The sequence below is a fragment of the Lonchura striata genome, chromosome 7 (assembly GCF_050655825.1).
Source record: "Lonchura striata isolate lonStrDom1 chromosome 7, ASM5065582v1, whole genome shotgun sequence".
In the NCBI taxonomy this organism is placed as follows: domain Eukaryota; kingdom Metazoa; phylum Chordata; class Aves; order Passeriformes; family Estrildidae; genus Lonchura; species Lonchura striata.
In genome coordinates, this window is record NC_140709.1 from 18,711,491 (window position 1) to 18,724,439 (window position 12,949).

At 34.8% G+C, this 12,949-nt stretch overlaps 1 protein-coding gene across 4 annotated transcripts in view; it reads right to left on the bottom strand.

Moving 5' to 3' along the window:
• Positions 1-12,949, bottom strand: part of LOC110469652 (sodium channel protein type 1 subunit alpha) — an 88,792-nt gene that overhangs the window by 24,929 nt on the left and 50,914 nt on the right. For all 4 annotated transcript variants that reach the window (XM_085584339.1, XM_077785025.2, XM_077785024.2 and 1 more), the window contains exons 15-21: positions 11,887-12,060; positions 10,932-11,288; positions 9,742-10,224; positions 6,833-6,950; positions 5,308-5,462; positions 2,639-2,812; positions 591-713 (exon numbers count right to left, since the gene is read on the bottom strand). In XM_085584339.1, the coding sequence (XP_085440465.1) occupies positions 591-713; positions 2,639-2,812; positions 5,308-5,462; positions 6,833-6,950; positions 9,742-10,224; positions 10,932-11,288; positions 11,887-12,060 (1,584 nt within the window). The remainder of the gene's footprint in view (positions 1-590; positions 714-2,638; positions 2,813-5,307; positions 5,463-6,832; positions 6,951-9,741; positions 10,225-10,931; positions 11,289-11,886; positions 12,061-12,949) is intronic.

Below are 12,949 nucleotides of genomic sequence, written 5' to 3' on the forward strand. Positions count from 1 at the left end.
GAAGCGTTTACCTTACAAAAAGAATAACTTCATAGAGGAATCAAATGACTTGATTTGCTTTTTAAGTCAGCCAAACTCAGAAATAGATTTAAACCACTAGTGGAAATGAATGTATCTGTAATATCATCTAATGAAATTCAATGGAGTTAGATTAAAGGGGATTTATAAAATATAATGAAAAATGAAGAAGTTAAATTTCTAGAAGAAAATATTTTTGTTAACTAATGCTAAATTAGTTTCCTGTGTAAATATTTTGACATATTTATCAGTAAATAAATCAATACAATTGTGTTACATTTTATTTATTATTAGAACTCTGTTAAGAGAGTTCATAGTTGGCAATTTCAAAGACTCATAAGAAAAACTCCTGAGATTGGCTAGAAAGTAAAGTAACCTTAATGAATGTAAGTTCTATGTGATAACTGCGTATGGATTTAGGTGAATGGATGAAGCTTTTTGCTTATCTGTTAGTAAAAGATATGCGATAAAAAGATAGTGCAGCCTTTCTGCATGGACTTGTCATTCCTTGTTGTGCATGCATGTATTCCTTATATGCATGCATAGTTTCAGACACTTTCATGTTGTCTTACCCTCATGCCTTCAAATCGTGACAAAGCTCTTAGAGGTCTCAAAGCTCTTAGTGTCCTAAGGGACTTAATGGCACCAAGTTCAGAGTAACCCAATGCATTTGCTGTTAAGCTAACCAAAGAGACCTATATGAAAACAGGAAAGTAAAAATTATTATGTGGTACATTCTACTTTACATACCATAGATGTGATATACACTTCGTTAGAAGATTCTAATTTTGGATCACTTTCTTCAGGAATAGGGAATCTTTCAAGTTAAAAAAAAAAAAAAGAAGAAGAAGAAAGAAGCAATATGAAAGGTGAATAGGTAAACAAACAAGCAAAAATATCATAAGATAACTAATATCTGGAAACATTAGTACTTCTGAAATTCACCCTTTACTACTGATCTCAGGACATATAAACCCACAAAAACTGAATTACATTAATCTCTCCTTTTTACCAATTTATATATTGGTCTTATTTTTTCTTTGTTTTACAATCCTGTTGGGATCAGTAATTGTGGTTGATAATGTCATTTGATTGCCCACAACTGAAAGTGATTGAAAACTTTCAAGTTGTCTTAATCTAAAGGAAAATTAAAGAAAATATCCACTGTGTAAATCCAGCATATATAATGAACCAATTCAGACACTTGAATATGTACTATACCTTCACATAATGATGTGATTCACATAATGATTTTCACATTTACAAGATGGCTGTTTTGGATAGTACAATTTAAATAAGGTCAAATATTAGAGAAAATTGGTTTAAAAAATGAACAGCTGCTTCTGCTTCCATGCTTGTTCAAGCTTTTTTGTTGTAGGTGTCACTTAGGTACCCATTTTGAGAATTTCAATACTAAAGAGCAAAGTGTTTTCCAAGAGAGGGTACTTTAATTGTGTAAAACATGGCTATATGTAGCTGTATATGTGGAATTGAATCCTCAATATATTTAAACCACAATGTAAAGAAATCAAAAATATCGTAAACACCCATAAAAAAAAAAGGAGGGGAAAAGAAACCAAACTGAAGAAAATTAATTGTTCTGATGCTCTAATTAGCCCTTTTATATGATGGGAACACATTGAGAAAGTGTTGGATTTTTGGCAATACTTTGGGACAATAAATTCCTATAAAGGTTTCTTTTTGTCTATTCAGTGTACATTTCTAAGTCATTGAAACAAGGACAAAAAGAATCTTAATTTTAAAACTGAGCTTGTTCAATACTTGGTTTTTGTATATGTTTTACCAGAAATTACTGTCTTGAAAATATGAAAAACTGGTTCTGGTTTTATAACTCTATAAAACATTGTATTTGAGGTTCACCCACAGAAATTCATGATCTGCAGAAACAGTATGCATTCCTGCACACTGGTGTTTTTTTCCCCAGGGGGTATAGTTAGGATAATCTTAAATGCTCCATAATTGTATTCTCTCCCATTTCACAGCACAGTACCATAGAGCTAGAACTATGAGATAACCCTTGCAGAAAAGATTTCAAACATACCTGTGAAGACTGTAAGCTCACTAGTACTTATTGAACTTCAATACTAATTAATCCACACTACCAGTGCTAGAGAGAGATGTATCTTCCTTTCCTTGTGGAGCCCTAATATATCTACATGCTGAAATTTGTGGATATGATATTAATTTTCTTGCCAGAGGAGTTTTGATTCAGATGTTTGTCTGACGTCTGGTGGATCAGACACACATCTAAACGCTGGGTTCAGCCTAGACCACAGCAGGAGATGGGAGCGAGCATCCCAGGCTAGAATGCAAGGCAGGATGACCTCTTTCAACAGAAGTGTTGGGAACAACCCACTGACTGCTTGGGGGCTACCATGCAAGGTCCTTCTGCTCAGCAGAACATCCAGCCTCTCCTAACACAGCAAGGCAGTGCTGCAAACATAGAGTGAAAGAGAAACATGGAATTTTTACAGCTACCTTACTTTTAAAATTGAAAAGTAAACTAGTTGGCATTAATAGATATTATGGCTGCAGAGAAAGTAAGTTTAAAAATTATCAGACAAATATAAAAGTGTCACTTAGGAAATGCACTACATACATCGACAATCAGGAAGTCCAGCCAGCACCAGGCATTAGTAAAATATGTTTGGTAGCCATAGGCCACCCACTTCAGCAGCATTTCCAGAATGAAGATGTAAGTGAAGACTTTGTCAGCATATTCCAGCATGGTCTTGATAGTTTTACGTTGTTCAATATATATGTCTTCAAAAGCCTGTGAGTATAAGCATTCAAAGGTATGTCATTTTTTGTTACTGCACATGCTTCAGGTTGTAACACAACAAACAAACAAAAAAAAAGGCAAAAAAAAAAGGAAATAATATTTAAGAAAAGGTAAGGATATGTAATTTATATCTAATGTTTCTGTTTCTGATAACTCAGTATATATCTGGTTTTCCCTATGGAAATAAATCTTCCAGCTCACAGGAGGAAGAAGCAGATATTACACAGCAACCACTACACTGGTCAGAGATTTTTTTAAATATATGCATTTATTGCTGATAGTGAATTATTCTTCTCAGATCATATTGCATAGTGACAAATGGAATTGATTCTGCCAAGTGTTGTGCCGGAACCGAATTCTGCTGAGATCATTTGGCTTGTATGTAGGTAGACCCAACTACAAAAACCAGGGCCATAGTTGTAAAATTTTCAGGATATTTACAATACAGGCTACCTTTTATTTTTAAGTCCTGTGGCTTCCTGAAACTTTAAAGTTGTAAATCTTAAAATAAATTCCTCCTTTCTAAAAAAAAATTATCTGTCTTAATAAATTATCTGCTTTATTATTCACATTTTATGTGATATATAAAATTTATGAGGTCCTTGCAATGTTATTTTCATTTTTAGGCAATCGAATAAACAAATAGCTCCTGCTTTTCATAAATACTTCAATTTTTTTTTCCTTTAATTGCTTTCAAATTTCAATTATGCTATTATTTCTTATGGAGACTGATTTTTATCAAGCTGAAAGAACTGGAATTATCAGCTAGCTTGCAAAGATTTGGATATTTTTTGATACTAACATTCATTTTTACTCAGCTTGCTTTTGAACCACATGACATCTGTCAGATCAAGTGATTAGTGTCTGAATATCAGACATCAAGCTAAGATCTGTGTTATTCTGGTTACTTGCACCTGGCACTCCTGTATTCACTAAAAATGGGAAGTCAGCACTTGTCATTTCATTTGTACGTGTGGGGGATGCCAGAGGCTGAGTGAGCAGCACTCCTGGAAATGTGTCTGCTCCCTGCCCCTGGGGAGGGCTGTGCAGGCAGCCTGTGCCTGCTGCATTTCCTGGCAGTGCTGACAGTGAGATTTGTCTGGAGCATGGCCTTGGGGTGAATATGGGAAGCAGAGCTGGTAGGTACAAAGAGATCTTTTCACTATCACAATGGAATTTAAAGGGAGAGCAGAGTCTCACATCTCCAGAGACTTGAGCTAATCCAGGGTTTTGGAAAGGTTTTCACAAAATAAATGTTCTATGCATGACACACTTTAGGCTCACAAGCATGAGGTACTAACGCTGTGGGATCTTGTCTCAAACTTCTTCTAAATATAGTAATAGAAATTCACCTTTTCCAGATCTCCTTCCACTACTTTTCTCATTTAAATTTCTTGTCACTGAAGATTTTCTCCATAGTTGTATGTACCAAAATTCAATGGCATAAACTTGAGAATTTTTTTGTTATTTGGAGGATTTTAGATGACACGGAAGGCGTCACATGGCATTGCTTAAAAGTTGTTTTTCTGATGGTTATGTCAATATTAGACCAAACAAAAGAAGAATGTAGCTGCAATTAGAGATGTAGCTGAAACTAGTGATAGGTATTATCATAAACTGCAACAGTATTAACGGAATTTAAAAATGTTGGCAGTGGTCTAATGACCTTATAATGCAATTTTGAAACACAATTTTGTTTATTGTGTAGGAGGTCAAGTAATTTGCCGAAGTATAATTAAATCTGTCAGGGTAGATGCTAGATATACTCTGCATTATTTTCTAACAAATAGTTTGCCTAAGAAATGTCACCTCAGTGTATTTATACAGGGTTTATTTCATTCATTGATACAGTTTTTTATTATGGTTGGCTTCCCTGTATTCTGCCCTTGCATGCTTGTAAGAGCAAATTCATGTTTTTGCAGATGTCCCTTCAGTCTACATCAGTATGAGTCAGTGGAAATTGAACTGTAAGTCTAAATAATAAGTTCTTATTCTTAGAAAGGAATTAAAAAACCCCATGCAATCTCAGCTTTTTTTGCTGTTCTTACACACAGCATTTGTAGGACTACATAAGCCAGCCCTGGCCCTTGCAAGGTGTTTTGAAATGTTTATGCCATTATGGTTCCAAATACTCAACAGTGACAGTCCTTTTCCCTGAGCTACATCAGTAAACAGCAGTGAAAGAAGGGAGCACACTCAAATAAAGTTTAGTATGTTTTCTTCTTCACATGTGGTTTCTCTCTGCCTGAGGCATATCGCTGCCCCTTTCAGCGATGGAGGTAGGCTCTCTCTAATCACTTATGTCTGTTCTTTTTTCTACATGTTGTTAAGAAGAGACTGTTTTTGCTGCTTTTCCCAAGGCCTGAATAAAATTTAGTCCTATCATTTGAAGACATGGAATTGTGTTAAGTTAAAACAGTGTTAGAAAAGACAATTATGAGGAGTTTTCTGACAATGTGGAAACGTTCTGTTCATGTTTTACTTACCAGAGCTCCACTACTGAGGAGAATCATAAAGACAATGAAAGTCTCAAACCAGTTGTGTTCAACAATCCTGAAGCAGGTTTTTCTAAGGTTCCACCACTGCTTTCCTCTCCCTTCTTCTATACTTACTTGACAGCACTTGAACCTTCTTACACAGCCTTTAGAACATTGTATGTAATGACAGGAGAAAAAAAAGAAGAGATTTTGATGAGTTGCATTAATTTTGGTTATGCATTCTGTTAATAATATAATGCTATCTTTACTGTGCTGTTTAGTAAAAACCCAATGGATTTTCACCTGGATAACCTTTATATTCAAAGAAAAAAAAAATGGAGACAGTTGAAATTTACAGTTAAATGAACAAGTGAGAAGATGAAAGTCTATCAAACATGAAGCCAAATTACAGAACACAAAACAAGAGTTAAAATATAAAAACTCATCCAAATGTCAGGTAGGTTGATGTAGTAAGTTATGGCAAATGATATTAAACTTTACCTTCTTTTGTTCAGGATACTCAATTCAGGCAATGTTGCATTCATTGCATGAAAAAAATCTAAGCCTCTTATCTAAATCCTGGGCTTTTCAGTACCAGTTAATTTCTCTAACTTGTGTCCCTAATTTATTTTACACTTTTATGATTTAGCTGCTGACTTTTATGCAGAAAAATACTAGTAACAAATAATGGTATTTTCCATGACAAATCCTAGGCTGTTACAGTACTACCTCTTATGAGTTCAATGTAAATTTCTAAAGAATTATCTGTTACCATGTGCAGAAGTAATCCAACCTGACAATAGCATTTATTCTCCAGTGCCTAGATCTAGCTTTTGTTTACAGATACCAAAAATTGTATTTGTATCCTGATATTATTATTTTTAAAAAATATTTTCTTATCTACCTCCTTCACATGCACACATCAATAAGGTTTCTCCCAAAGAAATGCCATTGGAAAAACATTTATGACCAGATTGGGGTTTTATTGAGTTGTGGGCCAATAGAAGGACGAATGAAAGATAAAGGAGTCCACCAGGTTAAACTGTTCTTTCCCCACGTGGCACACAAGACTCTTGCTTCTCCTTTTGCCAATTTGTAGAAGATTCATTTAGCATTTTTCATCTAGGTGCAGTTTTCATTTATCACTAAACAGCTATTGTAGTAATGTATACTTTATAAAGCACTTAGATATCTGCGAAGAAAAAATTTAAATAGTGTGTTTATTATCTGTAACTAAACTCTGAAAGTACAGTAACACACTAAAATAAAACTTTCAATACCACATTTTTCTTATTTTAAAAATAGAGATAAATTTCCAATAAAATCTCTTCTTAACTGTTTATCCAATACATAACATAATTGTGGTATCAGTTTCCATCTAATCTATTATGGACTAAAAGTACTACTGCTAATAATCAGAGCTTAAACACTAACAAAAGGGTAATATGATTCATAAATCTTAATACTTAACTTACACAGAAAATGGTTCTGTAATTTTATTAATAATTATTACTAATGTTTTTCTTCCAAATACCTTCTGTGAAGCAGGCCTCTGGCTCCTGGGCTTCTTCAGGTTCAGCTTCTGGTTGCTCTTCTGCAGGAAGTCCAATATCAACCGTGCTGCCTTCAGATGAGCTAGATGAATTTAACTTCTGTAAAGGAAAGAAGCATCACAAATGAACAGTAAATAATTTAAAGGCAAATATTATTTGATTCTGAAATAAGTAAATTAGACAATGTTTTTGAATGTTCTAGAGTTCAACGTAAGTTGTTGATAAACATCTGAGAAATTTATACAGCCTGGTTTTCCTCCTGTACTGTAAGAATCTATAGAAGGTGTATCAGTAACAGATCAGACTTTAAATAAAATTTTGCTTTAAACTGAAAAATGTGGGTAATAATGCTAAATCTGAGAAGATTCATGACCACAACAAGCCATAAATCATAATGATCTCTTGACCTATGTAGAAATAATGAAGCTTAAAATAATATACAGGAATTTCTAGTGCCTACTGAAAATCAGGTAATAACTGCATAAATGAGGTGGGAGCTCAGAGGAATGAGGGAAAAAAAAGCAGAGAAGACCATACTTCAGGGGTTAATAAATCCAGATTAAAATTGCTGAAAGTCTAGCTCAGAGTGAGGCAGAATCTGCATACAACAAGGCTGAGGTAGTTTAAGTCCATAAAAAAATCAGATTGTGTTTTATCAAAAAATTTTCAACAACATGATGAGCGTAATGACAGTGAGGCCTAAGTTGGAAACCGAATTTAAAAAAAAAAAAGAAAAGAATGCACTTAAGCTAATTCTCATCCTAAAAATTCCAAAACTTGTAATAAGTAATGTGCAGCTGGAACCTGGTTGCAATCTCTCTCTTTGGTATTGTGGCTAAAACTTAGGAAAAATTGTGAGGGAAATATATTTAATTATGTATGGCTAAACAAAAGAATGAAACAACTGCAATATAGATCACTGAGTCTAACTATAAACTCAGCACTGCCAAGGTTACCATTAAACCAGGTCCTCAGGTGCCACATCTGTTGCATACCTGCATATATGACAATTCAACCACTTCCTTGGGCAGCCTATTCCAGTGTTTGGCAATCCTGTCAGTGGAGAAATTTTCCCCAATATCCAAGCTAAACCTCCCCTAGGGCAATTTGAGGCCATTTCCTAATCCTGTCTCTTCTTACTTGGGGAAAGAGCCTGATCCCCACCTCGCTACAGCCTCCTCCCGGGCTCATCGGTGCTAGGTGGCAGCAGGCTTTTTGGTATTGAGGACAAAACACCCCAAACAGTTAAAAAAAACTCTTATTAAAACAGTGGTAGCAATAAGTCAGAAGTGTCACAGTACTTTTTCAATGGGATAAAAGGTAATCCTGTTCCTTCAGGCAGCAGCACATGAGCAGACAGCTTTCCTAAGCTTTCCTAGACTGAGTCTATGTCTAAACAGGAACAATTCTCCATTGGTCAGTCATAAACCAGCTGGTGCCTCTCTGTTTGACTGTCTGCTGTGTGATGGGTAGGAAGACTGCACTGGACAGCATGAAGGTAGCTGTGGAGAGTAGATGATATGTCATTGTTTTCTTATAAAGGATCTTTGTTTAAATGTTTATTTTGAAATTCTTCATGCTGGGGGTAGTTCATAATGTGCTGAAAGAAATTTTAAGAACCTTTATTGTAGCAGTGGTTCGTAAGCTAAGTCAAATTAATTATAGACATTTTAGCTAATACTTAACAAGAAAATAATTATTGATGGTGCAGATATTAATTAGGAAATGGGAACAACACTGTCTCTGAAATAAGTTGCTGTGGGGAGAGGCTGTTTTGTACAGGTTTCCTTTCTTGGAGGAGGATCCAAAAATGGCACTTAGCTTAACACTGAGTTTTTGCTGAAACCACTAGAGGGCTCTTACTGAAAGGATAGTGATAAAGAATTCAGCTACACTAAAAATTGGTGTCTGAACCAATGGTAGCAATACAACAGTGGGACAGAAGGGGGAAGATGAGCTATCCTGTAAAGAAACCGCAACTAAGATGGGAACTAGCTGGTTAAGACTGAGGTTTCTCAAGTTAGAAAATTAATATTGTTAAGTATCTGGAAGGGAAATTTTCTAATTTGATAAAATGGCAACAAAATAAGTCATTGAGGGTGTAGTTAATTTGCAAATTCTGTCATTGAAATGTCAATTTAAATGATTTTGCTAAAATAGCCACATACAAAAAGTTGTGTAATGGAATAGCTATAGCCTTAATATGCTTTTTTAAATTACAGTTCTCAAAAAGTCTTTATATCAATAGTCTGCTTTAGCATTCCTTTAGCAACAGTAGATATTTCCATCTGTTGGTACTTTTCAATTTTAACAACAAAGTGAATTTGAATTATATAGGAAAGTCTGGTTAAGACTTCTTTTTATGTGAATCTAGGTGTAGAAGAGCTGGCAAGAGCTTAAAATTCAAAATAATTCATATGTCTAAAGGAGTTACATAAACTATACATTTTCTGGTTTATATATGCTTTTTCAAGGGGCAGAGAGAAGATGTATCACATTCCTCATGGGGCCTTTGTCAAGAAGGCAAACAAAAATTTCTGCTGGAGTAACAGTGCAGCTAAGGCACTGTTCCCTACAAGTTGTTATAACTACCATGTGGACCATACATAGTTTTTATGGATTAGTTGAGTCTCCCAATACATGGCCTCGTATCCCCTCTAGGAGGCCGTAATTCTTAATTCTTTCTCATACTTCTGTTATCAAGAATTAAGTCCTCCTTTATACACTCATTTATGCCTATCTACAAAGAAATGTCAAAGCAAATGATTAAGCAATGAATACACTGATTAATGAGAAGTAAAACAAAAAAAGCATCTAAACAATCAAACAAAATCCCACATAACAAAGACCCTCAAAAGGTCAGAGAGAAATGCAAACAATATCTAAGTACCTCTTTGCTTTCTTCCAGGTCTGATTCACTACTAAATTCTTCCGTGTTTAAATTTTCAAAGTCAGATTCACCCACAGCAATGGGCACTGTCACGGTGAGGCTTGGGTTGTTTATGAATGACATGTAATCACTCTCATCAATTATGTATTTTTCCACACTGCTGCCTGTGCCTATACCACTGGTGGTTCCATTTGCATCTTTAATATAGTCATGGTCCTTGCTTAGTTCCACAGTTGTATGGTTAGAAATACAGCTATTTTTGTTGTTTAAATCTTCAAGTGGCTTGATTTCATCTAAAGCTTTCTGTTTTTTAACAAAAGCTTTTTGGATGAATTCACGTGCTTTTCTCTTCACATAATCTATGCCTTTCTGCATTCTTGCCACAGCAATCTGGAGATTGTTCATTTCATTATCATCGTCTGTCACAGCAAGGTTGTCTGCACTAAATGAGCTCAAGAGCAAGGCCAAAAATAGGTTCAGTACCTGCAGAAAAATTTTTAAAAAGATGTTCTAGGCTTCATTTTAAAAAATAACATTTATTTTGTTAGAAAATATCCTATTATTGACATCAAAAACTGAAATCCCAATAATTCACCATAACCAAAAAAGTACCCTTAAAAATTTTTCTCTTCTCCATAAAAACCAAGCTTATTTCACTTAGCTCAGGTCCTGCTCACTATTCAAAAATATTTGTACAACTGACTAACATCTGTAAATGTGTCTTTAATTCCCTACAGTATGTAAATATTTTGGTGTCAAAGCTTATAATCTAAAAATGGAGCTATCAGATTTGCTGTTCAGCATCATTAAAAAAGTTTCATTTAACCCATCACACAACAGAAATTAGATTATTCAGATGACTAATCATATGGTATAAATAATAAAATAAATCCACAGCAAATGGTCTATAACGAGCCCATAAACTAAAATTACTTGGAGCACAAAATATTTTCAAAGGGCCAAAAAGAAATTAGCCACATTCTTAAGTGCCCACTTGGACATTCTTAGGATTTTGACATGGCAGAATATTTTGTTCTTTATCCAAAAAAGCTCTTAAGCTTAACTTTAAGCATTTCTTGAAACCACCTGCTTAAGTGCTTTGTTGAAGCAGAGCCAGAGCACTTAATTCACTTCAGGACTGAGACCACTCTCTTGCCAAATCATTTTTTGTTAACACTTGGATTACATACCACTAGGTTTCCAATCACCATGACCATCATGAAGACTGTAAGGCACATGGCTTGGCCTGCAACCTCCATGCAGTCCCACATGGTTTCTATCCATTCTCCACACAGCACTCGGAATACAATCAGGAAAGAGTGGAAGAAATCTTGCATGTGCCAGCGAGGGAGCACACAGTCACTTGCAATTTTGCAGACACATTCCTTGTAGTTTTTCCCAAAGAGCTGCATCCCAACCACAGCAAAAATGAACACAATGATGGCCAGCACCAGGGTCAGATTTCCCAGAGCTCCCACGGAATTACCAATGATTTTTATCAACATGTTTAGTGTTGGCCAGGATTTTGCCAATTTGAAAACTCGTAACTGGAAGGAAAGAAAAAGTGTTAGGGGAACCAGAAAGACACAAGGATATTTTAAAGTTAATTTGTGGAAGGCTATTGCTGTGAATATGTCTTTAGTTGGATTGTTTAGAGGGTATCATCTTTTCTAAAAGCATGAAGATGGAAGTTTCCCTCAAGAAAAATTTGTAAAATTGTAATTTGATATTCTCAAAACATAGCTTTTAATGGAGGCCAAAGAAGCTACTGATTTGAACTTGAAATCTAGGGTTCACCTGTTAAAATAATCTGGACAACTTTTAAACTAGTATTTGTAGAGATCTGTTCCTGTAATGCCAATCAGAGCATAATATCTCTAGTGAGTCAATTTATTTCTGCATAGTGGGATGTTTAAAGTGTGTATATACAATGGACACATTGGAAATAGGCCCATGGCACCTACTGCTACGTTTGGATCTCTATCAATTTCCACTGAAGACTGTAAGATACCACAATTATTAAGGAACTGTGCTAATGAAACAGTCTTCAGGATCCGTATAATGGCAAACATCAAGCAAATTTTTAAGACAAAAATAAAATTATTTTAATGAAGCCACATTATAAAATCAGTACAATATATTTACCAATCTGAATGATCGAAGAACAGATAGTCCTTCCACATCTGCAAGACCAAGTTCAACCAAGCTAAGGGTTACAATAAAGCCATCAAAAATATTCCAGCCTTCCTGGAAATAATAGTAAGGATCCATTGCAATTATCTTGAGAAACATTTCTGCTGTGAAGATTCCAGTGAAGACCTGAGTTCAAAGGGCAGTTTGTTATTTCAAGGTGAAACATAATACTCCAGATCTAGTTTAATTCAAGCTACATCTTATCCAAAAGCAATACTTAAAAATAGTTACATTTACTGTAGTGATTTATTATGCCCACCTTCCCTTAACAAGTGTCAGAAAATCAGGTAATTTTTCTATTAATTAAATTTTGTACTAAGCAAATTACATAAACTTCTCTTTTATAACATTTGAAATCCATTTTCAACTTTCTAAGGATATGGACTTTATAATGTGAAGTACAAACAATGTCCCAAATTTGATTTTCAGAACATAAACCAGAATGCTTTCCAAGAAATTGTATAGCTCTTTCTTGGTGTACAAATTACAAATTAGGCCAAATCTAAGACTAAAGGGGAGAAGTTTCTTGCCTGCTATGACCTGCCTATAATTTAGTTCAACAGAGCTGTGATTATTTATACCAGATGAAATAAATGGTATATTATAATGTACCTCAGTTAATACAGCAACTGAGATACATGATGATGTGTTGAGATACAACAATTTCCTGAAGCTGAGTCACTTATACCTTGGTGTGCCCAGAAGCAGCAGCAAAGTTGATTGGCTTAAACACTTCAATATCAGAAATAAAAGAGGAATTAAGAACGCATTTTAAACAAAGTGCTGCTGGTAGTGGTTTCTCATAATGCGTTTCTGTGTTGAACAAAGTAGGAATTATATTTAAGACCCAGCACAGTAATAAACCTGGGTAGCTTTGAGAGAAGTCTTGGGAGAAGTTCTTCTAGGATAGGAATGTACTAAAGTACCTGTTAAAAACTTCTTGAGCCCTGCTCTGACTGGTTTTCTGTTTTTTTTTTTGTTTTTTTTTTTTTTGTTTTTTTTTTTTTTGTTTTTT